General features: G+C 34.7%; 1 protein-coding gene and 1 pseudogene across 1 annotated transcript; both read left to right on the top strand.

The window, feature by feature from the left end:
- Positions 1-13,795: 13,795 nt before the first annotated feature.
- Positions 13,796-19,651, top strand: LOC127167596 (serine/threonine-protein kinase Nek4). Its single transcript, XM_051113721.1, has 8 exons — positions 13,796-13,856; positions 13,994-14,118; positions 14,188-14,278; positions 16,265-16,371; positions 16,783-16,866; positions 16,946-17,091; positions 17,370-17,424; positions 18,602-19,651. Exons 1-8 carry the CDS (start codon positions 13,796-13,798, stop codon positions 19,649-19,651), a joined length of 1,719 nt encoding a protein of 572 aa, XP_050969678.1.
- A 3,123-nt stretch (positions 19,652-22,774) lies between these two features.
- Positions 22,775-25,353, top strand: LOC127167595 (uncharacterized; annotated as a pseudogene).
- The last annotated feature ends 361 nt before the right edge of the window (positions 25,354-25,714 follow it).

Below are 25,714 nucleotides of genomic sequence, written 5' to 3'. Positions count from 1 at the left end.
TATTATTATTATTATTATTATTATACAGGATTTAAATTAATCTGAAAATATTAACCCATGCATGAGGTAGTTAAAATAAGCTATTAATGTTTTGTTTTTTGTTTTGTTTTTTTCTGGAAGTGGTTAATGGTAGGGTTTGTCACTAAATAACTGACTAAATAATACTATTGTTCTAAATGAAAACAGTTTGATTCTACATATAGGCTACTCCACTTAGTTTATTAAAAAAAAAAAAAAAAAAAAAATCCTCTTTACTGTCACACCCATGGACTGCCATTGTGTTTGTTTTCCTCCCCATGTGCTCCATGACCTAGTTTTGCCTCACATTTCATTGTGTTCATTGATTTCAGGTGTGTCCTATTAATCCCTTTGTTTAGTCCCTGTTACTTAAGCCGTGTGTTTTCCAGTGTCTAGTGCTCTGTGTTAAATGTCTTCTTGTTCTCGGTGTCTGTGCTACTTATGTTCCTGCCTGCCTTGTAATTAGTTCTTTAAAGACTGTTTGTTTGAGTTATTCCATGTTTCCTCATTCCTCGCTCCACACAGTAACAGCACACCCGTGGCAATTACCAAAGCTTTTTTTTTTCTTGTTGCATTTAATATTTCCTTTTTCACAAACTGAATAAACTACAGTCTACAGTAATAATTTTTCAAATTATGTTTTAAGTTTGTGCTTAAAAGGCAAATAAAATTGAAAAGAGTACCTTGTGTCCTGAGGACTAGTTTTACAGTTTATCTGAATTGCTAAAACACTTGTTTTTTTTTTTTTTTTTTTTTTTTTTTTTTTTTTGAAACCATCACAAATTTTCTCAAAACCTTAAACAAATCGAAATGTTTAAACTAAATTCACAGAAACCCTAACTCTTCTGGCAAAATCAAACAATTGTTTCAAAACCATTTCACCTGTACTCAAAATCAAACAAAGCTTTTAAATCATGCACACATTAGTCAATACTATACGCACTACAGATCATTCATTAGACACTACATCAAAAAATGGAGAACACAGTGTCCAGTGCATGTAGTTACCAAAAAAAAAAAAAAGTTTATTGTATAATCATTACTTGTTTTGCAATTAAGTAATCATTTTGCAATAAAACAAAAAAACAAAAAAAAAAAAAAAAAAAAAAAAAGAGAAAACATAAACACACTCAAAAAAAAATCACATCTAAGTTTGGTGAATATACCAAAAAAAAAAAAAAAAAAGGAAAAAATACCCACACACCACACACATATACAGTAATTGTGCCCTCCTAAAACAGTAATCTTGCAGAGCTATACAAGAATATATTAAAATGACCAAAATACAGTGTATAAAATATGCAGTGTAAATAAAAAAAAAAAAAAAAAAAAATATATATATATATATATATATATATATATATATATATATATATATATATATATCCATTCTTCTTTTAAACTTTCTAACTGATTATGGTAGCTACAGAGAATCTGCTCAAATTTGGCTGAACTCTTTGTTCGGCCTCTGTCATTCGATACACAGTAACATGGTCTATCACAGTAGCTCTAATTTTATCTGAAAAGACTTGGTTTTGCTCTTCCTTGTCCTCCTCTTTCGCCACCTTGTATTCACACTCTTTACCTATCAGATTGACGGATGCACCTGTGCTATCTGTGCACTCTGAACTGGCTTATATTTTGTATATTTAAATATTTAGAAACAACTGTGAAGAATTTTGAATTACTGTGTGTAAACGATGATAGCCGTGTTGCAGATGTGCTTAACTTTTGCTTTATGTTTAGGGTTTTGCATCACAAGTTCATCACAATGTGTTTAGAGTTTTGCAAGAAGAGTCCATGAGATCTGCAAACAGTGTCTAAACTGCTAGAGGTTTCGCAGAAAGAGTGATTTATTTGACAATTTGGTTTAGAGAATGGGGTTTGGTGTTTTAGCAAATGTGAAAAACTGTAAGAAACTTGAAAGCTAATCACTGCGCACACAGTCATCTGAAGCTGCTGCGTAGGGGAACACAGGGTTAGTTGTAACACACGTGGTTTAAATTTGTTCACACATGCTAGCATAACCAAATTTACAGTATTTACTAGTTGGCATAACAACACTATATAGAGAAAAAAGTGTGCCAAAATTCAAAAGCCTTTTGAAGATATTGCTGAATATTTACCTTAGTAAAAGTAAATTTTCTGTCTGAAGTAAATTTTTCAACTTAATTTTTTTAGTATTAATTTAAAATGAGACAAATCTGCTATTATTTTAATCTCCAATATGTTATTTATCAGTTTAGATAGTTTATTAATGCTTCGCAAACCAGCAGAAGACACTAATCAGATTTTAAACTCCAGTCGCGCTGATGGGGAACGTTGTAACACTGTGTTACAATCTGCCCCACTATATTAAACTATGCTATTCTATGACATTAGCCATGTAATTTACTATTTACTTTTATGGTTTTTACTGAGAAACCACAAGAAACGGGCAAATAAAGGCTGACAATTGATGTTTAATGTTCAGAAATTATTATTTCAAGAAATGTAAAGCATTGTGGGCATGTAAAGCATTTGAGAACTTTGGAGGGAGGGGAGTGTCTATAAATGTCTGAATTGTTTCATCTATTTGCGCACACTGTTTTGAACTGAACTGTTTAGTGTGTTGTGTGTGTGTGTGTGTGTGTGTTGCGATCAGGGCCGTCCCATGCATAGTTGTGGTGAGTTCTTTGTCAAACTCGAAAATTAGATTATATTTAATTCTTTAGAAAAATGACTTTATTTTATTTGCAATGGTTAATAATAATAATAATAATAATAATTGTTATTATTATTATTATTGTTGTTGTTATTATTATTATTATTATTATTTATTTATTTTTTAATTATTATTATTTTATTTTATTTTATTTTTTTGTTCTTTCATTCGATCAGATAGCATTTTAAGCTGTCATATGGTCATGTTACCACTTGCCCCTCACATGTTACAACGTATCCGTCCTATGGGGCATGTTGTCACATTTCACTTCCTTTCTCTTGAGGTAAATAACGAAAAACGTATTCACTGTAATTACGAAACAAAGCGACATATTTGTACTAGACAAGTGTGAAATTAATGTGGATAAAAATTATACTCTGAACCCCACGTGGATTTACACAAACTGAGAAATTCAAAAAGTGTCAGGTTGTGCTCTGCTATGTCATGTCTGCACATGCCCTTTGGCTTTCTTGGAAAATGCAGCAGGCTCAATGTTTGTTTGTTTTTTTGCTTTTTTTTTTTTTTTTTTTTTTTTTTTAACACAGTGTGTGTATGCAACATGACAATATGCATCAGTCTCCCTCTATTGTCAGATGTGTTATTATTTGACTGTCAAAAAGTATTATTCAAAATATTTCACTGTCCAAAGACTTTTAATAATGAGAGTAGGCAGCACAATGTACAATGTTTTTGGTGACTTTCTCATGTTTAGCATTGTAAATTGCAGTCATATAAAAAAGCTTGTCTAAACGTCTGAAGTAGTTTTAAAATCTTAACGTTTGAAAGCAGATTGATAGATGGATGATGGCTCATTTGAACATTCTGCTTATGTATGTATATATGTATGTACGTATATGATATTTTCCCCAGTTTTGATCATTTTTAGGAAAGTTTTTATTTTTTTTATTTTTATTTTTTATTTTTTTAAATAAGTCCAATCAGTTAGAAAAGGAATAGCACACCAAGTCAGAACAATTCTAAAGGTCTGGCCCAGGTTTGGTGGTTCTAGCTTTAAAGCTGTAGGACTTACAGTATTTTATATTTATCCTGTAGAAAGTGTCAATGTAAATGAAACTCACCTGTAAGCTATAACTGCTGCTGGACTGAACCTCGCTGAAGATGTCAGTGTTGTTGTTGTTGTTGTTGTTGTTGTTGTTGTTGTTTTTTTTTTTTTTTTTTTTTGTTTGTTTTTGTTTTGTTTTTTTGCCTGCAACAAAGCAATTCCTTACTTTGTAAGAATATTTTTTTTTTCCTAAACACTTTTTTGAAAACACCTTCTTGTAAATTAATATAAACAATTACTATATTTAATTTCCTACACATAAAATCTTTTCAAGATAAATTCAGCATAAATGTGAATATTCCCACATACCTGGAGTCACTGAAGAGTATCCGGCTGAATAGCAGTCAGCTCTGACTCTGTTAAATACTGCTCTGTTTATTGTTAAATTAAGTCCCTCCCAGTCAAACCTGTATTAACTAATATGTGAATTTGCAAGAGACAACACATCTTAGTGTGCATGCTTTCAGAAATGTACATTACATATTAACTCGCCATTTTAATATAATGCAAATTAAATAGCTGTTACATGAGAATGAATAGATACCCCCTCCTCCCAAACATACTGTACACACTGAAAAATCACAAAATATCATCTGATTCCAAGACTGGTATGATTCAAGACTTGTTTAATATTTAATTTCATATAAATAATTGACAAGTTCAGATGCAAAAGCCTTTAAATCCATCTGACATTTTTCTTTAAAATAAGCATTTTTTTAGGCTCCTATGAATAGGTTTCTATGTAAGTACCGTCACTTCTAATTGAGCTGAGGCTGGGATTTAGCGAGTTTGAAGTAAAAGTATTTGATGGACGTATATTATGTGTCAAAAGCATTCACTCAGTATCATTATCTCATTTTTGACCGAGGTGGCTTTTAGCTGGTTTTGCATCTGAAGTCTTCAATTATGTTTGAAGACACATAAAATGAGTCAGCAGACACTCGTTGACAAAGTGCTGCATGGTTTCTGGTTCCCCACAGCCAGGGACCGAAATTAAGTTTTTGACACACCGGCCAAGTTGGCCGGTGGATTAAAAAATCAACCGGCCAAGCTTATCTTTTACCTGCCAAAATTCTGAACGATTTAACACAGATATATCCAAAGCACGTTATTCATACGTATATTATGTGTGCTCCGGAAAGAGAGGAGTGACAATTAAAATAGGGCTGGACGATATGGCAAAAATTCATATCACGATATATTTCTTAATTTCGGTCGATACGATATAATTCCGATATCGATACGGACAATATTAAAAAGCCTCAGGAAAAACACACACAATGGATGTCTGTACCTACAAATGTCTGCAAACTGAATTTGCACAGTCTATAATACCTCCAGGCTCCTCCTATTAAAATTATATAATTTATTTTGAAAATAAAAACAGTACAAAAAAAAATAAGGTTCATATTTTATTTGTATTTAGCCTTTACAAACAGGAAATGTGAAATAAACTATCAAATAAATAAAATTCTCAGACTCAGCTTATTAACAATAATATATTTCCATTTAAACTAGAACAGGCTGAATATTCATATAAATTGAAACAACAAACAAACTGCTTCAGCCAGGATAAAGAAACAAAAATAATACAATAAAATAAATAAAGAGTGAGCAACAACAAAAACACATTGCTCTGGCCGGTACATTGTTGAGTGTTGATTAGGGATGCTCATTTTAACCGGTTAACTGTTAACCGACAGAAGAATTTTGACCGATTAATACAATCAGTTAAACGGTTTAAAAGGTCTTTTTTCAGTAATTCAGTAATCAAAATATTGTAAAACGTTTTCTGGATGGTTAAAATAAAATGAAATTGCATTTTTGAGAGAAAAAAGATAAATCGCGTAGGCCTATCGTTAAGTCGCATTTTATTATTAAGAAAGACCTGGTGTCGACGCGAAATATTTACAATACACTATAAACATAGGCTAGGCTATTTTAGTTCCCCTCACTCCACAAAAAAAAATCCTTTCAATTTAACAGTATTTAGACAAGAACAAGAATGAAAAATATAAGAAGCTCGGCGACAAGACAAAACCAAACCATTGAGGCTAAAGCGAAACTGAAACTAATATTGTGTCTCATACGACACAAACCCAAATGTCTCCGTATTCAAGATGTATTTGAATGCTAAAATATTATTTGTTATGTAAACCTGGTTTTGTACTTCTCGCATTAAAATATCCACACAAAAAAAATGTTTGCCATAATATCACGGCAGTACGTTGATAACGATTAAGCAGTGTGATTTTTTTCCATATGTTTGGCTGATTGTGTGTGCGCGTGCGGCGCCGGCGCAATCACTTGATTTTTTCCTTCTAACAGGGGAAACGACTCTTTACAGATCATCAAAACTGTAAACGGTTTGCTGTTTGTAAAATAAAGAAAAATAGGATGCCGCTTTCAGCCGTCTTCCTTTCGCGCAGCACAAAAATGAACGAAAACTCTGCTACTAGCTACTTGTTGCACTTTCTTTTGTTTGTTTTAAGTAAAAATATTTATTTTATAGGCATATTCTTTCATTATATATATAGCCTAGCTTTATGATGTTTTTCTCCATTCGCAGAAGCTGCAGGTGATGCGACGTGTCCATGTGAATCCTCATGTTCTGTTATTTGCTGCTTTTTGCGCATGTAAAATTAATCCCGGAAAACAAATGTTAGTATTTTAACGGGTCACAGACACTTATCCTTTCTAAAATAATTATATTCTAATTTAAAATAATCTTGTCGGTTAACGGTTAATAATCGGTTAACAAGCGTCGGCTGTCGGTTAGGAAAAATAACCGAAATGAACATCCCTAGTGTTGATGACACTCTATGACAGGCTCTAGAGGTTTCTGGCAAGAAATATTATTCTGGTAAGAAATATAATTTCTGGTCAGGGGTACTCATTTTGTAACTAAAACTTTCCGCGACGGAACTTAACCAACTACTGCTGAGCGCTGGCAGCGTGTCTGTGATGTACGTCATCACGCAATTCTGTTCTGCTCTTTCTGACGGCTGAGCACTTAACGTCATTCAGTGACAAATGCTAATGTATAAAATTATATATATATACAAATGTATATCGAAATATCGGAAATGGGTTTAAAAATCGTATCACCGTTATTGAAAAAAATTCTATCGCGATATATATTGATATCGAATTATTGTCCAGCCCTAAATTAAAACATCAATAAGAATTCTGGTGGTGGCTTTTCTTCCAGTTCGCCAAGCTTTCTTTTTGAAGGCTGGCTGGCTCCAGTTAAAAACCGCCACATCTCCCCACTAGCACGAAACTACCGCTACGTTGAATGTGGGATAGACGGAAATGACGTGAGTGCGGCGCTCGCGTTTCACTTACGCTTCGGTACGTCGCATGCAGACGGGGGCGGGGGAGCATCACAGAGATCCGCGAGACTGATACTGACTAACATTACTGGTGAAAAGATTTACTCGCCATGTGGCGGATGGCGCTTTAAATTTAACTCGCCAGACAGAGAATTTGCTCGCATTTGGCGAGTGGCGAGTGTTAATTTCGGACCCTGCCCACAGCTACAGTTCAGTTTGGTGGCTTGGACCCACCGGACAAGGTTGACTGCACATCGACCGTGTCCTGTCCGGAATCAGTTTAGCATTGACCAGAGTCGTCGAGAAAGGTCGAAACCGGGAGGACAAAAGGATGGCTCAGTTACGAGGGAGTGGTTCACAACATCAGCTGCTGCTCCCTCATCACTCCATGCCGAATTAGCTGTCATATCCTCTGGCGGCGGGTCCAGCCAGACAGGTTTTCTCGATGACAGGCGAGCTACTGGATGCAGTGCGACGTCCATGTTGAGTGGCAACTTGTCATTCGCTTGGACTTTAGTCAGCAGCTTGGCAGTGGCCTCCTGTCATCGGAAATGTGGTGGTGGTATGTTGCTGAGGACTGGCAGCCATGGTAAAGGAGTGGAACGTAAAGTTCCAGTGATTATGCACATAGACGTATTTAGCTGAACGTCTACAAGCTTGGTGTGGGATGATCTGGACCAGACTGGTGCACAGTGCTGTTGAATAACACAGAGCAAGTGCAGTGTCTGGGCACTTGCACTCCAACTTGTGCCAGCCAGTTTGCTGAGTAGATTATTTCGAGAACTGACTTTGGCTGCTGTCTTCTTCAGATGATCGTGATATGTTAATGATCGGTCCAGAGTAACGCCAAAATACGCTGGATTTGGGTCATGATCCTTTGGCCCTTGAGGTAGATATTGAGCTCCCGTTTGGTGTGTGCATTGTAAAGATAGACTGAAGATACTAGATACCGCCTTAGTTGCACTGGGTTGGAGCCGCCATCTACTGAGGAAGTCCACCATTAAATCCATGTCCTTGTTCAGCACGTTCTCGACCTCATCAAATGTCTGATGTTGGGTCCCGAGGCAAATAGATGAATTTGCGGGACTGCGTTGCTGGAAGATTATTAATGCGGGAGTCCATTTGCATGTTTTCTCCAAGAACTGTTTTTGTCTGCCAGGTGTACTTGAAAACGTCTGTCATGGAGGAAGAGTTCTGAGGAGGGCTGAGATACAGTACTGTTACAAAGAGTGTTTTTTTTTTTTTTTTGATATTGGGCAATCACAGTATTTGGCAGCCATTTAGTTTCTCTTCTCCTATATCACTTGCTTTGTAGGAATTAGATCATGGATGTTTTGTTTTGGCGACAGATCCATAAAGGGTACAGTAGCTCCTGGCTGATGGCTCCATAGCTGTACTGAATGCACTGGTGGAGGTGCGACACTAATGGGGCAATAATGCAAAAATGCCCAGTGGTGTTTGCTAGCTGCATACCTCAGCTATTTGATGATATAACAACTCAAATTCTAACAAAACAAAATCAACAGTGGTGAGTCAACAGTTATGCAAAGTATCGGTTGGTGCAAGCAGTGTGTCCTGAATGATAAAAAAAAAGCATATGATTTTCTACTGTGGATCTGCCTACTCTCAGAATAGTGCTTATACAAACTCACAGTTTTTCATTTGAACAAAATAGTGAGAAAAATAGGTAAAATATATCTGTTTTCAATTATTTTGTAATATGTGATTAAATACTGTAGTTTCCATAATCTTTCAAACAATTACTTTATGTATGTATTTTAGCATTGTTAGATGCTAGTGTTTTCTGTCATGACTATGCAAACATTTGATTTCAAACCCAGTATCATAGCTATTAAACAATTTCTTGTTATGATTTCAAATCTCTATTTAACCTCGCAATGATCTCAAAGTAAATAAGAGCTGTTAAGTCTGAATTTGGGACGTTGGTGCCAATAGTCACGTGGTTAGTTTCGATTCCCGTCTGCTGATCCCGGCCCTCTCTCCCCTCTGCTGACAAACTAGTACTACTACTTAATTATTTTTGTGGTGAAATGTTGTGTAAGAACTGGTATGACTGCACTGTACCCCTAAATTGTCTAGTTTGAACTTGCCGTTTGCTAGCAACTGATTTCTTAATGGAAGCTTTGCATTCAAATATTTCAACTCAGATCAGTGTTTTGTGTCTAATTATTTTGATAATAATAATCTATCAAGCAGCTGTGTAATAAGTGAGATAATGTACATCCAGCCAGTTGTTATCGCAAAATAAAGATGTATATTATGCCTTACTTATCATCATCTAAATTCAAGTGATAAAGGATTTTGAAAGTCTGACAGTAATCAAGTAATCAGTAAGTGTTGAGTGCTACTGTAAGGTTAATTCTGCCTGGTTTAAATGTTTCAAAATAACAAAATAACTGAAAATAAAAGAAATCAAAAAGTAATCAAAAAGTAATTAAAAGTAATAAGTTACATTACTTTAATAAAGTAATTAAAAAGTTACACTACGTATTAAATTTTAAATCAAGTAACTTGTAATCTGTAACCTATTACATTTCCAAAGTAATCTTCCCAGCACTGGCATTTATTTATTTGCGCCTGCAAGTTCTATCAAACATTTTTCTTGTTTTCTAGTTCTGTAGAGTATTGGATGAATTCTATTTTCAAACTGTCTTTGTAAATGAACCACTGGAGTTTAGATTCTGTTTATGCCTTGTGTGAAATTTCACAGCCATCTATTTAAGTCACTGTTTGTGTGTGTGTGTGTGTGTGTGTGTGTGTATATATATTAATGTATTGTAAAATTAAAGCAAGAATGATATTTTCTTTGTGTAGGGGTTCATTTACTAAAAAATGACTTTTGTCTCTTTTGTTCATTCTTTAATAATTGACATGCATTAGACTTTTTCGCTATATCAAATGCAGATTGAACCCTTGACAAAGAGTTTATCAACTTCAAGAAGATTAAACAAAATTACTTTCGGATTCTTTATTCTAATAACTTTTCTAAAGTGAGTCTTTTGTGAACTGAACTACAGCAACCAAATAAAAAAAACAGTGCCGAATGTCTAATAAATCACTTAATTAATCACTACTGGCAAAGCAGTAACAGCAAATATTATGAGTAACAACCAGCTCATGATACTGAAATACTTTATTGTAAACATTATATGTGTTAAATCCAGTCACCAAAGTAAGGCTTGTCACTGTATGTACTTTCACTTGGATTTCAAAAAAATCCACACAAAGGGACACATTGAGACAGGCTTATGAATCTATAATCTATAACATACAGTATGCTGAGTGACATCAGGATGCAGGATGACATGTTATAACTAGAGATATGTCTGAGGCAAAATAAGCTTTTCATTCAGGCAGAGGTGATGGCAAACTAATAGTTCCAAAGCCATGAATCTTTCAATACAATTGAAATTACATTATTTATAACATTACCTTTGGGGTACAGTTTTTTTGTTTGTTTGTTTGTTTGTTTGTTTGTTTGTTTTTTCCTGCACTTTTACTAGTCAATAAGAAGAAGCACGCTCCTGTACCCTGTTAGAGCAGCTGGTTTTATACCAGTTAATGTTGATTTTAAACTTATAGGCAAAGCTCATATGTTTATAATTGAGAGTGGGCCAAGTTGCAAAGTAAGATGAATGACAGACACAAATCTTAAGATATTTTATTACTTGATGTATTTCTAACATGAAATGCGTGATAGTCATGTGTTCCTGTAAAATATGTCACCATATTTGGTGCTAGCAAAATATCTAACTGATATGCATGCATTGCATAAAGGCTGCGTGCATGGAAAGTCAGAGCGACAGGATTGTATGCATTTCAATATTGCCAACAGCCGGTTTGATCAGAATAATTTAGATATTGTGACATACATTTGAGTGCAACAGCTTTTAGAACAGGGATCACCAAAGTTGATCCTGGAGGGCGGGTGTCCTGCAGAGTTTAGCTCCAACTTGCCTCAAACACAACTGCCTGGATGTTTCTGGAAGTTAAGACCTTGATTAGCTGGTTCAGGTGTGTTTGATCAGGGTTGGAGTTAAACTCTGTAGGACATTGGCCCTCCAGGATGTGGTGACGCCTGTTCTAGAACAAGAATAAATGTAGTGCAGGGCAGAATGGGGTCCATGGGGAATTAATTGGATGATTTAATGGTTGTGGTTTGCTATTGGTAACTTACCGTCTGCTAAACCCTGAACTCTCGGTTAATTAACCCAAACCTTGCTTACTCAGGGCAAGTCATATAAGATGTGTATATTTATTATAAAAATACATGATAGAAAACGCAGATCCATGATGTGTGAAATCACAATAGTGCAATGTGTGAAATGTATAGAATGACATTAACTAGTGTGGCAGTACATTCATCTTAATTCAGATGATCTTCTATAAGCAAAGCAGTCAGATGATTATTAATTAAGATTCTTAATTAAGATAAATGTAATGCATATATAAATATATTTAAATCATTGTAAACATGTTTGTTTTTTTTTGTTGTTGTTTTTCCTTGTATGATCATATTGAATGTTATAATAAATAATAGTAGAGGTTGTTCTGAATTGCAATTTTTAGTCTTGAACAGGAACCAGATCAAGTCATGATAGTGAGTGTAATATTGCTTGATTGTTGTAGATTAGCATTAACACGGTCAAATGACTGGCAGCTACAGACAAAAAGTACACTGCCACACAAGAAGTAAAACACCTTAATTGAAATAAAGCAACATGATGCAGAATATTATCATCAAATATGTCCTAAGACAAGAACAGGTATTGTTTTGGTTTTAGGACAACTTTGATGAAAGGTTTTGATCCACTTCAAATGTTGACCACTGTAGATGTCTCATGATCTCAGCAGAGGAGGATTAAACAACCAAAACATACTTATCAGCAGCTTCACTTATTGCTAACCAGTGTGTCAAAAACTCTTACTGAGAATTAACAGAGGTTTAGATGTTGATGATCTAATGAAAATTGTTCCCATCAGCTGGGAGCTACTATACCCTTCACAGGTGTGTCGCCCAAACAAAACACCCAAGATCTGATTCCTACAAAACACGTGATATAAGAGAAGAGAAACTAAATAACTGCCACACACTGAGATTACCCAGCATAAAAAAAAAAAAAAAAAAAAAAAAAAATGCAGAAACTACACCTTTTGGCAAAATTGTGTTTTGAATGAATTGTGACAGACAGATTTGGTTCCACTAAAACAGTGTGAAAACCTATATTAAAATTCAATTCAAAAACATGGATGACACCTTTCTTATTTTCAGTGTTGATGTTGCTGCATTTTGCCTTTTTCAAGACAGAATCTGCCTATACAGTGCACTCTGGTCAGTGAAAAGCTAACTAAATGTGAGTGCACAGTGGACAGTGTCCATGCTCAAAATATTTACTGTACGTGCTGTTGGCTCAAGCGGACCCTGTTTTGAATGTGGTCATGTCCCTGTTCTGTTTACTGACTAAAAACAAACCAAACCAAAACAAAACAAAACAAAAAAAAAAAGTGGTTTACCTGAGGCAAAAAGGTGATGATTGTTGCTCACAGGCAGTTGCATCTCTTGCTTGTTGGATGAATCACGTTCAGACATGTTCTGTCTTCTTCACAGCTATCTTTAAACATTCTTATTTATTTGGAATTAAATATTAAACAAGTCTTACTGTGAGGTACCTTGTTTCCATGATAAAAAAATGGCTGATGAAAACATGCCAGTTCTGGAACTGGACAATATTTTGTGATTTGTCAGTGTGTATGTTTGGAAAGAGGGGATATCTATTCATTTTCATGTAACAGCTATTTAATTTACAGTACATTAAAATGGTGAGTTATTGTGGATTGCAGATTTCTGAAAGCATGCACACTAAGATGTGTTGTCCCTAGCAAATTCACATATTAGTTAAGACACATTTGGTTGGGAGGGACTTAATTCAACAATAATCAGAGCAGTATTTAAACTGACTGTTATTCAGCCAGACACACTTCACAGACTCCAGGTGTGTAGGAATATTCATATTTATGCTGAATTTATCTAGAAAGGTTTTTACATGTAGAAAATTAAATATAGGAGTTGTTTACAAGTAGAAAAGTAGACAGTAAAATAGGCAAATAACCGTTGACATCTTCAGTGAGGTTTAATGCATCAGTCTTTACAGATTACAGGTGAGTTGAATTTGTTAATACTTTCTACAGGAAAAAAAAAAAAAAAAAAAAAAAAAAAAAAAAAATATATATATATATATATATATATATATATATATATATATATATAAAACACATGCATAAAATATAATAAATAAATAAATAAATAAATAAATACTGCCAGGCAATTTATTACATATGTCAGTAATAAGAAATGTCAGTATTGTCACTTTCTCTTCATTAATATTTATTTTTTATTATTTGTAAATTAATAGTAATAGTAATAATAGTATTGAGACATGTACTCATGTCTATTTTGTTTGCAGTTTTTAAGCATTTAAAGCTTTAAACAAAAAGTAAATTAAAGCTTATATATATACATACATACAAGTTCTTTACATTCTGCATTTCTTACATAACAGCATCAAAAATGAGTAATTCAATATATATATATATATATATATATATATATACAAGTTCTTTACATTCTGCATCTCTTACATAACAGCATCAAAAATGAGTAATTCAGATCATTCTGAACAAAATGCTCACCAGAGGAATGATGATGAAAGATCACGTGAGTATAAACACAACCCTCAAATTATGTGTTCATATGAATTGATAAATACTGTGGTTCAGATTATTTTACTATACAATGACTTCACTATAAACTGTCAATCTATGTTCAACACAAACACGTGTTCTTGATTGTAGGAGTGTTAAGAGAACATGGATTCACCATGAAAAAAGAACTTGAACCAGGGAAGTCAGGGAGAGCATTTCTGGTGACCAATACAGAGGGAGATTTATGTGTGGTCAAAGAGATCAGCTACAGAGATGTAAGTACAATCAACAATTTGCCAACTGTATATAAAAAAAGAATGTACAACTGAAAATTGTTTCCCCAGGAGAATAATTTCAGCACAGTTAAAGAGGAAGTTGAGATGTTGAAGACTCTGGTCCATGGATATATTGTTACGTATGAGGATTCATTTGAAGGTGTGTTTGGCGAGTCACTGCCTCTTCATTCTGAAGACACACACAAAAACAAAACAAAACAAAACAAAACAAAACAAAAAAAACATAAACTAGTTTTTTTATTTAGGGCTCTTTATTATGTGTATTAAATGTACTCCACCTATCACAACTAATTGTTTAACTCTGCCCTACATTTTGCAGAACAACAAAAAGTACTATAGTAGTAAGAAAAAAGTGAGAAAATGGCTTAAACAGCACATTAATGTCTTATTCTGCATGATCATATATATATATATATATATATATATATTAGATCCCTTAATCATATCTTGTACCCAAACTTAATTATTGTACTACTAGTACACTACTAGAGTTTACTGAGGCAAAAGTCATAGTTAAGATTGAGAAGTGGTTCTTAACCCTCTGTGGTACTGTGTTGGCTCCAGGCAACACAGCCTATTATTTATTTATTTATTTATTTTTAAATAAAATGAGAAACTTTTTTAAATGATCAATGCTATCTCAGTAAAGAAGAAGTCAAACAATAACAAATGGTATTACAAAAAGTGGTCACGTGACCCATAGGGGTCCATATTAGGTGTTTTCAGGAGCTCTGATGACCACATGGCTGTTTCACGATTGGCCAGATTCACCGCATGACAACGATCACGTGTGTTTTGGGTTTATTCTAACATCCTCAAGTCCCCATTTATTAGGTGTGATCGTTGTCATGCGGTGAATCTGGCCAATCCTGAAACTGTCATGTGATCATCAGAGCTCCTGCAGCCGCTCTGAAGAAACTGCGCTGGCTGAGTCAGTCGCTGCTCTCAAATCGCTATCGCGGTACTTTGATGCCACACGTGACAGTCACGAGGTGTCGGCGCCGCCTCAATTTGGACAAAATTTTTAACCGGCATGCACTGCTTCAAGTCAGAATTTGATCGAGCTGCACAGCGCTGCGTTAAGTCGAACACAGCTCTTTGGTTTCCACTTTCAGGACATGTGCACATGTCACATGACTCCATATTTTCTCCAACGAAAAGTGCATTTTTCATAAATGTTCATCCATGTAATTGCAGACAAAAAAATCTGAGTCACCTTCACTGGTTAGTAAAGAAGTATTTTGAAAAACCTTACAAAATATATCATCAAATATATCATAGGAAATTACAAAAAAAAAAAACTGCATGTTGCAACATTGTACCATAATGGAATCACATGAAAGCAACATGTGGGTATGAAATCTTCATTTTAGTTTTAATTATGAGATGTACAATACATCAAAAATATAAATCTGTTTGTTCAAATGTTTGATTAAAGAAATTTATGTTTTAAATAAATTTATTTCTCAAATGTTTTATTTAAAAAATAAATAAATAAATAAATAATAAAAAAGAATAAATAAATAAAAAATAGCCTACTGAGTATACATACACATTCATTCTTTTAGTTTTGAGGACATCCACACAAAGACCAGTCATTTGCCCTGAAAATTGCAAAAAAGAAAATTGAGAGGCCACAGTGCATTTGACCACTGCATTTACTAACTAACTAACTAACTAACTAACTAACTAAATAAATAAATAAATTTTAAGAACACTGGGTTAATGAGACACACATGAAAACAATTAATGCTGATAAGTCTATGCAATGGATTATGGGGAATAAAGTCCATGACAAAGTGACAACAGTCTGAGGTGAATAAAATATAAGGCAAATAGGTAAATCACTGTAGATTCACTCACACACATCTACAAAATTGGCCTTTAAAGGACACTTTACTGATTGCCTCCATTGTTCAAAGCATTCAGCACGATCATATGTGAGTTACATCACAATTTATGCATCCACAATTAAAAAATACAGTTTGCAACTGTATCCTACATAACTATGAAACATCACCTGCATAACAGTTGACTGTACAGTTAAGCTATTAGACAAAGACTATTTAAATAGTATAAATCACTTATTATACGTCTGGATATTTTTATTTATTTTTTCATATAGATGAAGAAGCTGGACTCTTCTATGTGGTGATGGAGCATTGCACAGGAGCAGATTTTTACCAGAGGATGCAAATACAGATAGAAAAGGGGATTTTTGAAGAACAACAGGCGAGTGCTGTAATGTAGACATCAAATGTACATTCTTTAATTTAAATGAACAGAAGAAGGCAACTACTATTTAATTTGAAAGAGTTAATTCTAGAAATTTATTTTACAATCCTGTTCTGTGTGTAGATACTATGCACTTATTACAGCAAATTACAATAACTGGGTAATAAGGTACAAATCCCAAACCTAACTCTAAATCTAAGATTAACCTAACATTAAACATTCTTGGGTAAGTACACTGTAAGTACACACACAAGTTAATGGTGAAGTCGCTTGTTTTTGCTTGTGTTTTTTTTTTTTTTTTTTTTTTTTTTTTTTTTTAACAAATAGTTAAAAATACATATTAATACATATAGCATGGTTTCAGTATGTAACTGAATAAGAGTGACTTTGCTTATTCCATGTTTGTAGATCATTGACTGGCTTGTGCAAATTTGTCTGGCTCTTCAGTACCTCAGTGACAACAATGTGCTTCACAGAGATATAAATCCTCAGGTAGAAACCAATAAAGCTGAATAAATCATTTTATACCAAGTCAAGTGTGTACAACTTATGAGGCTTTTTTCCCCCCTAGAATATTTTTCTGACTGAAAATGGCTACATAAACCTAGGTGTTTTTGGATGCTCAAAAAAAATAGAAAGATATAATGCATACAAAAAACCAGTTGTGGTTGCTGACCTCTATGTCAGTCCTGATGTTCTGTCAAAAGGTTGCAAGAGGTATGTTTTTGTATATTTATTTATTTATTTATTATTATTAGTTTTAGAATATAGTATAATATAGTCATATTTGAATGTACATGATATATTGTTCATGTGTGATAATGTTAAGTATTATAAAATCAGTGTTAAATTAATTTAGATAAAGATAATTTACCATTTTAATTGTATAATACATAAATAAATAAATACATACATAAATACAATAATGGCTTATGAATTACATTTTATTTTCTAGTTCTTGTTTTTAATTGTTATTGTGTATATGACATGTTTAGTGACATCTGGTCATTGGGATGGTTACTCCATGATCTCTGTATGCTGGATGTGTGGGTGAGTATTTTTTGTTTTGTTTTTGCTATTGCTGTGCATAAAATGAGATCCATGTACACACACACACACACATACACACAATTCAATTCAGTTCAAGTTTATTTGTATAGCCCTTTTCATGATACAAATCATTGCAAAGCAGCTCTACAGAAAGTTAGTTTCTACAATATATTTAGTAGTAGCTTACTGGTGGTGACTGTCAAGGTGATGTACATATGGCAGAGATGAATGGAAAAAAAAATCAGTTAAGGACATAATCAAACAGACAGTGAACACTATTAACAGTAAGTGTTTCCGAGTTGGCATCATATGAGATCCTCTGAGGGCTTGGCATCATCTCTTCTTAGGTGTTCTGGTCCAGACTGAAGCTTGCGTAATTCCTGGGATGTCAATCCCATGGCAGAAACAGAGGAACAAATAGGGACATAATTAGCATAGCTGCTGTTCAACCAGCCCAAAATAAGAATAATAATGTGCATTTGATCAGATATAACTGTAGTACAAGATTATGAGATGCACTATTTGAATGCGTGGCTAAAAAGATGTGTCTTTAATCTAGATGTAAACAGAGAGAGTCTGTCCGAACTCTGAACATTATCAGGAAGGCTATTCCAGACTTTGGGAGCCAAATGCGAAAAAGCTCTACCTCCTTTAGTGGACTGTGCTATTCTAGGAACTACCAAAAGTCCAGAGTTTTGTGACCTTAGGGAGCGTGATGGATTGTAGCGTGGTAGAAGACTAGTTAGGTACGCAGGAGCTAAACCGTTAAGGGCCTTATAGGTAAGAAGTACTATTTTGTAACTGATGCAGAACCTAATAGGTAGCCAGTGCAGAGACTGTAAAATTGGGGTAATATGATCATATTTTCTTGAACTATGATCTGTGGACTATGAACTATGGTAAGGACTCTAGCAGCTGCATTTTGGACTATCTGTAGCTTGTTTATTGAAGATGCAGGACAACCACCTAGTAGTGCATTACACTAGTCCAGTCTAGAGGTCATGAATGCATGAAATGGCTTTTCTGCATCAGAAACAGGTAACGTTTCGCAGCTTGGCAGTTTCTAAGATGAAAGAATGCTGTGTTTGTAACATGAGAAATATGATTTTCAAAATATACACAGACAGAGTGGGTCAGAGGTAATCAGAGGTTAACAACATTTTCCTTCATCCCACAGTCAAATAACCTAGAGCGCCACTATCTCCATGCTCTCAGCCTGAAAGGAACCACCCCTCAAATCTCAGAGAGATACTCAGAGGAACTACGGGAATTAAACAGAGAAATGCTCAGCCGTGACCCTAAAGACAGACCTTCAGCTGATGAGATTCTAGCAAAACCATTCCTGAAAGATGCTGTGAAGAGAAACAAGGGAATTCCAGAAGCACTTGAGCAAAGCTTAAAGAAGGCCATCAAGTCCTTTAATAAGGCCTACAGTGAGCACTATAAAGACTTTGAGATCTTGGTTAGTGACTGGGAAAAAACAATAGATTCTCTAGAGTCTGTACATTACAGCGCCACAGCAGGCAGTCTGTCAGGAGCAGTGATTGGAGCAGCTGGAGGAATCACTGCATTAGTTGGTGTAGCTTTGGCTCCTTTCACTTTTGGAGCATCTCTGATTGTAACAGGTATTGGTGTTGGAGTTGGAGTTGCAGGTGGTGTAACTGGTGCTGCATCCAACATTACCAATACAGTCAAACAAAAGTCATTTCGTGAGAGCCTTGAACAAATTGAGCAGAAGTATAGAAATGTAAGCGAACCGATCCTCAGTTCTTTGAATACACTGAGAAGGGTCCTGAGAAAAATATTCAAGTTCTCTATTTTTGTTAGAGGCTCAACTCTTGATAACATACAGACGGCATGGAAGGTCAGCAGAAGCACAGCAGACTGTGCCACTGGTCTAGTGAGTCTGGGGATGTTGGCAAATGTTGGCAGAATTGCTGTTCAGGCTGCCAAAATCGGCCGAGCAGCAGCAGCAGTATCAGGTGTGTTGAGTGGACTCTTGGTTATTGCTGACGTCGCCTTCATAGTGAAAGATTCCCGAGAAATACATGAGATGAGACAGCAGTGGAAAACAGATGATCCAGAAAAAGTCTCATCCAGTGTGCTCAAGTCAATTGCACAGATGAGAAAAACACACAAAGACCTTTGCAATATCTTAAAGGAAATCAAAGAAACAAGAGAAGAATTAAACGACTATATAAAACTGACCAGAGGTGACAGAGATTAAGACAAAGATTTCGAGAATTTAAACATACCAGTCAGAGACTTGGATGATGGTTGACTAAAGAAAAAAAGGGTGCTGCAGAAAATGATGTAAATGTTTTTACTGTAATAAATCAAACAACAGAAGTCAATTTTGATGTATCATGTTAGGCTATTGGGATCATTTGTATATCAGCTACTATATATCTATAACACATACTACATTGTTTCTTATAAAAGAGGTGGGGGGTTGTTTTTGAATTATTTTTTTAAGGATCACTGATAGTTTAAGCATTCAATTTTGATGTGTTTTAGATTTGTTTTGAGTGATTTATGGATTAATAAATTGAATTTGACTCAACCAGACACAAACTTTAATCTAATTCTAGTGAATTTATCATATACCCTGAAAATGAGAATATTCCTCTTCACATTAATGTTGCACTAAACTTCTGCAAATAACTATTTCCGTATTATTCAACTGTATTGTATTGTTGTTTCTTGCATTAATGGTGACACAGTTTAGGCCAGAGGTCCCCAACCACTGGGTCCCCCACTACCAGGCCAGGGCAGAATTGCTACCGGGTCGTGAGAACATTCTGGGGAGCATTTGCATAGATATGATGCTCTGTTAGTTATTGTGGGTAATTGATTGTTCTAATTATTCTGTACTTTCGTTATATGCAATTGACATGGAGTAGCAATTTGATGATTTCATGTTAAATTAGTAATTAAAAGATTGCTCTGATCTCTCATATAGCCTGTTAGGGCTTAAACGGATCGCAGTTGATCTGTGATAGGGGTGCGCGGGGCACAAACTACGCAGGGTTAATTTTAACACACATGGTTTAAATATTTCCACACAGGCTAGCATAACCAAATTTACGGTATTTACTAGTTGCTACAGCAACACTATACAGAGAAAAAAGTGTGCCAAAATTCAAAAGCCTTTTGAAGCTATCGCTGAATATTTGTTTTAACATAGTGAAAGTAAATTTCTGGCTGAAGTAAATTTTTCTTCTCAGTTTTTAGTATTCATTTAAAATTAGACAAATATGCCATTATTTTAATCGCCAGTCTGTTATTTATAAGTTTAGATAGTATATTAATGCTTGGCAAAGTCAGCAGAAGACACTAACCACTTTTATATTCCAGTCCAGTCTGATGGGGAACGTTGTAACAATGCATTACAATCTGCCCTGCATATTAAACTATGCTATTCTAGCCATGTAATGTTTACTATTTATGGATTTTAAAATAAAAACCAGAAGAAACAGGTGAATAAAGTCTGACAATTGATGTTTAATGTTGAGATTTTTATTTCAAGAAATGTAAAGCACTTTGGCTTGTTTATGTGTCTTGTGTTCTATGAGAGCTGTGTTTGGAGGGAGTTTTTTTGGAATGTCTGAATGTGTTGTGTGTGCGAAGCGTGCACAAGCATAGAGACGTGTTTCAGACAGCGCAGCATACCAAGTTGATTCCTCTTTCACGTCTCCCTGCGTTTAATATACACAGCTACGCTTGGCGGTTAAGTCGCAATATTGGAAATATTTCTGTTTTAAACCACAAAGGTGAGCCAATGGATATCACATGAGCAACATGCAAACTCCAGTCAATTCACCATACAGAAAGTGAAAGTAAAAAAAAAAAAACTGACGAAGATTTCTAATGCTGCACTACGGCGCATATTCTCTCCGAGACGATAAGAGACAAACCTACTTTAACATATGCTGATAACTGTGTATAACTGTCTATTAGCACCACCCCCTCCCCCCAATCTTGATTTAAATTGACTGTTGTTTATGTTTGAAACCTGCCACAGAGTGTCAGGTAAAAGACTTGGTCTAAAATATCTGACTTTTGGGAGTAACCTGTTTATTTGTCACCACAACTTTGTTGACATTTACATTTGCATTTACATTTATTCATTTTACAGATGTTTTTTATCCAAAGTGACTTCCAAGTGAAAAATACAACAAGAGTTTCATCATAAAGAGGCAAATAAACACAGGAAGTGCTCATAATATGAAGTTTCAGACATTGTTTAGAATAGTTTAAGCTAGACAGGGAGAAGGTGGTGCACTATGCTCTCTATTTGAGATCTTCTCTCCAGAATAGTGAGTTTTTATTGTTTTATTGAAGGGTTTTTGATCTTGTGTTTTGTCTTAGTTGGGAAACCTTGCATAACTGATCTGTTGTGGCTTTCTTCAACTATTTTAGTATAATGATGCCAACTGTTTTCCTACTTAGCTGTTCAGCTAGTTTCGGTCCACAGTCTCTTCCTGTCACATAATAAAGTAATTTAATTAAATCAGCATTTAATGTCCATTTATGTACGTAATGTGAATAGAAGGATAATACAGTCAGCTGCTCGGTTTTGCAAAATAAACCCCTAGAGGATGATCAGGAGGATCATCTCTGCTTCATCCCCTTTTGGCTGTATTTATTGATAAATATATCAATAACATGGACAAACTGTGTGCTACACACCAAAAAAAAAAAAACAATCCACAGAAGAGCGTATGGCCCAAGTGAACTCGAGACTGCACGCTCCCACAACAAGACAGAACATGGAGTGTGAGTGTCCGAACCCCGACATGAAACCGAAACTCAACAAAGACATGAGTGCCGGGATCCAAACACCACACTCTAATAAGAACCAACCCTGCTGAAAAAAAAAAAAAAAAAAAAACAGCTAAAACCAGCCTAGGCTGGTTGGGCTGGTCTTAGCTGGTTTAAGCTGGAAGTAACTGGTTTTAGCTGGTCTCCCATATATATCCCATATATTATGGGGCCCACAATTTAGTGCTCTGAAAATGTATCTAATTTGGTTTTACATTTACATTTATGTTAAACGCAACAACTCACTCAGTCATGAAACACAGGTCTTTTTACAACATGCAAGAGACAACAAGCAACTAAAGAAATTGAACACAAAGTAAACCATTAGGAAAGGAAATACTTCAAAGAGATCTGGGAATACAACTGAAGTGAATCCACATGACACATACATAACTCCTATTATATATGATTACGTTAAAAAGAGTCATTTAAGTCATTTTAGTAATTTTCTTTTAAATAAGAAATTAGTTTGTTAAAACTCGGGCACTCTTACAACAGAAAATATAATGGCTACTTGCAGGTAACAATGGTAATCTTTCATTCCCAGGATCCCCAAATATATCAAACTATTTTTTTCTCATGGCAGAGCATATTCTTCACTATATATGGAACCGTTCGTCTTGGAGAGTTTGGAGGGATTCATCAATGGTATTGTTTGCTTCTTTCAAAACAGGAACTCTTCAACACATAACACAATAAATGCAATAAAGTATAAATATACATGCAAAGTAAAATAAAAATATACAAGCAAAGTAAAAATATAAATATATGTACTACTGTATTATCTGTATTCTTTGCAGATTTTTTCCTGTTTCTATCAGGTCCAGTGATGTGCAGACAGCAGAAAGTAAATTTTCCTCATATGTTTCACCTGAGATTTTGAATGGCAATGGCAAACCTTATGATGAGAAAATGTAATTGTCAAATTGCATTTTTTTTTTTTTTCCTCATGAACACTGGTGTTAATAATCTAAACTTTTTTAACAGTGAGATTTGTAGTCTGGGATGTATCATCTATGAGATGTGCAAGCTGAAGAGTCCGGTGAGATTTTCCTTTTATGATAAGAGTCAACATGTTAAAACAATGACTAAAGAACATGAAAATACCAATGAAATGCCAATGCAGTATCAAGTAAAATGATTGCAATGATTAATTTACCATATAACTTGGTTTTGCCAAAAAAACAAACAAACAAAAAACTTTAATTACCACTGAATCAAAACACTTAACCATCAACAAATACATTGTCAAACCAAAGCGATACAGATATTTATTTTATCTGGCTTATATTTTGTTTGTTTCTTTGTTTGCTTATTGTAAGGAAATATTTTTTATGCAGTATACTTTATTTATTTGTGTGGTCACATGGGAAATGTGACTGCAGTTTTTAGTGCAGTATTGAACAGGTAATACAACATTTCAATGATTCTTTTAAATATCTCTCTGTTTGTCACATGAACCTTTTGTATACTTTCATAACACATGGAATATTGTGCAAACCTATCCAAGTTGTTTATATCCCAAATTGTATATTTTGTTCAACATCTCAAGGTTGCTCTTTGAGAGAATATTATTTTTTTGGCACCACCTGGTGGATGTTTAATCTGAAACTGAATTGGTATTGGAAATACTTTGCATAAGTGTACAAAGTCAAAGTACACTTTTTTTTTTTTTTTTTTTTTCTTATATCATGATAAATACAATAAAAGGAAAAAAAAGATGTACTGTGCATGTTGGGACAAAAATATTACTTTGAAGAATATCCTGACAGTTTTCTCTCTGTGTTGTGCTTGTTTAGTTTCCTGCAACACTCACAGTTGAAAATGTTACAATGATACTTACATCCTCATATGAAGCTCTTCCTGAGACCTTCTCTGAGGATCTTCATCAGCTGGTAAATGATACACTTCAGGCTAGTCCAGCGAACCGCCTGTCTGTCAGTGAGATCTTGACCAGGCCATTTTTTATTAATTATCTTCATGAAAAGGTGAGTTATCTTTATTATTATTATTATTATTATTATTATTCATAACTTTTGCTGTTTAAAATAATAATAATAATAATAATAATAATAATAATAATAAAATCCACAAAGGCATGAAGTAACAATGTTTACACAATTGCCACAGATTTTAGCCAAATAAAAATTTAATATTTTGTTTAAAGAGGACTTATTATTTTCCTTTATTACAATATGTAATATAAGTCTAGTTAAAAGGACACCTTTAACTAAAATTGATTTTATTTCAGAGAACGCAAACAATTAAGAATCTTTACAGGACTTTAGAGGTATTGTGATCCCTGGCCGATGATTTGGAGAGAGTCCACTACAACACAACTGTAGGCAGCCTTACGGGAGGTGTAGTAGGATTGGCTGGAGGAATCACATCCGTGGTTGGAACTATTTTAGCTCCTTTTACTTTCGGAACATCTCTGATTGTAACAGGAGTGGGAATCTGTGTTGCAGTATCTGGTGGAGTAACCGCTGGTGTGAGCAATATAACAAACATGGTTAACCAGTGCACAGACCACAAAAAAAATTAAAATGCTGATAACAGAGTTCCAAGAAAAAATTACCTCCACAATCTGCTGCACCCAAAATATCCAAATAGCAATGGAAATTATAGAAGGTGTGCTTTTTGCAAGCAATGGATCATTTTCTAACACACAAGCTGGAGCAAGTTCTGGAGCTCGACTTGGGAGAAGACTGGGAGGGATTTCAGAGCTCGTTCATTTAGTTAAAGTCATTTAGTTAAAGTGTTGGGAAAGCTGCAGCTCAAGCTTGAAGAGTGGTGCGTGTGGCTGAAGCAGCTGCAGGGGTTTTGTCTGCACTTTTTGTAGTTGTTGACATCATCTTTGTTTTTCTCGACTACAGAGACATTCACAACCTCCGCCAAGATTGTGCTTTGAGAGAAAGCCAACGAGAATCAGAATCCAACAATAAAACCGCTGGGTCGACTGACCAGACAGATAGCAGAGACACAACACATCTGTTGCTTTCAAACACTCAACAAGCAGAAGAGATGAAGTCTGAGAACATAAAATTTGTGACAAAAATAAAGGAGACAACAGAGGAGCTTCAGAGGAGTCTGGATATGTTATGAGAGGCACTGAGCCCAAACTCTGAGATGCCAAACACAGAAAACTGAGAACTATCAGAGGTGGCAGTTTGTCATATTCATCTTATTTTCACCATAGATAGATTTCATCATTTGCTGTAGCCCAAAACTGACAATAAAGTCAAAATAAAAATAAAGAAATGGTTTGTCATATTAACTTGTTAAAATGCAGTGGGGCATCCTCTGTTTATAAATATCTTGTAAATAGTGAGAGGTGTTTTTGTTGTTGTTGTTGTTGTTGTTTTTTTTTTTTTTTTTTTTTTTTATAGGTGAGACGTCACAAAAGACAAGCTGTGAGTGCATGCAATGGAATGCTTTTGGAATGTTTCATTGAATCTGTATGCTC

Source organism: Labeo rohita, chromosome 7 (assembly GCF_022985175.1).
Source record: "Labeo rohita strain BAU-BD-2019 chromosome 7, IGBB_LRoh.1.0, whole genome shotgun sequence".
NCBI classification, from domain to species: Eukaryota; Metazoa; Chordata; class Actinopteri; order Cypriniformes; family Cyprinidae; genus Labeo; species Labeo rohita.
This window is presented reverse-complemented; position numbering and strand designations above follow the sequence as displayed.

What these genes read in the sequence shown, in the direction of transcription:
- LOC127167596 (XM_051113721.1), top strand. Translation starts at nt 13,796, where the DNA reads ATGAGTAATTCAGATCATTCTGAACAAAATGCTCACCAGAGGAATGAT. An exon ending in GGATTTTTGAAGAACAACAG is followed by an intron (nt 16,372 to 16,782) that starts GCGAGTGCTGTA and finishes CCATGTTTGTAG; the next exon opens with ATCATTGACTGGCTTGTGCA. An exon ending in ACAGAGATATAAATCCTCAG is followed by an intron (nt 16,867 to 16,945) that starts GTAGAAACCAAT and finishes TTTCCCCCCTAG; the next exon opens with AATATTTTTCTGACTGAAAA.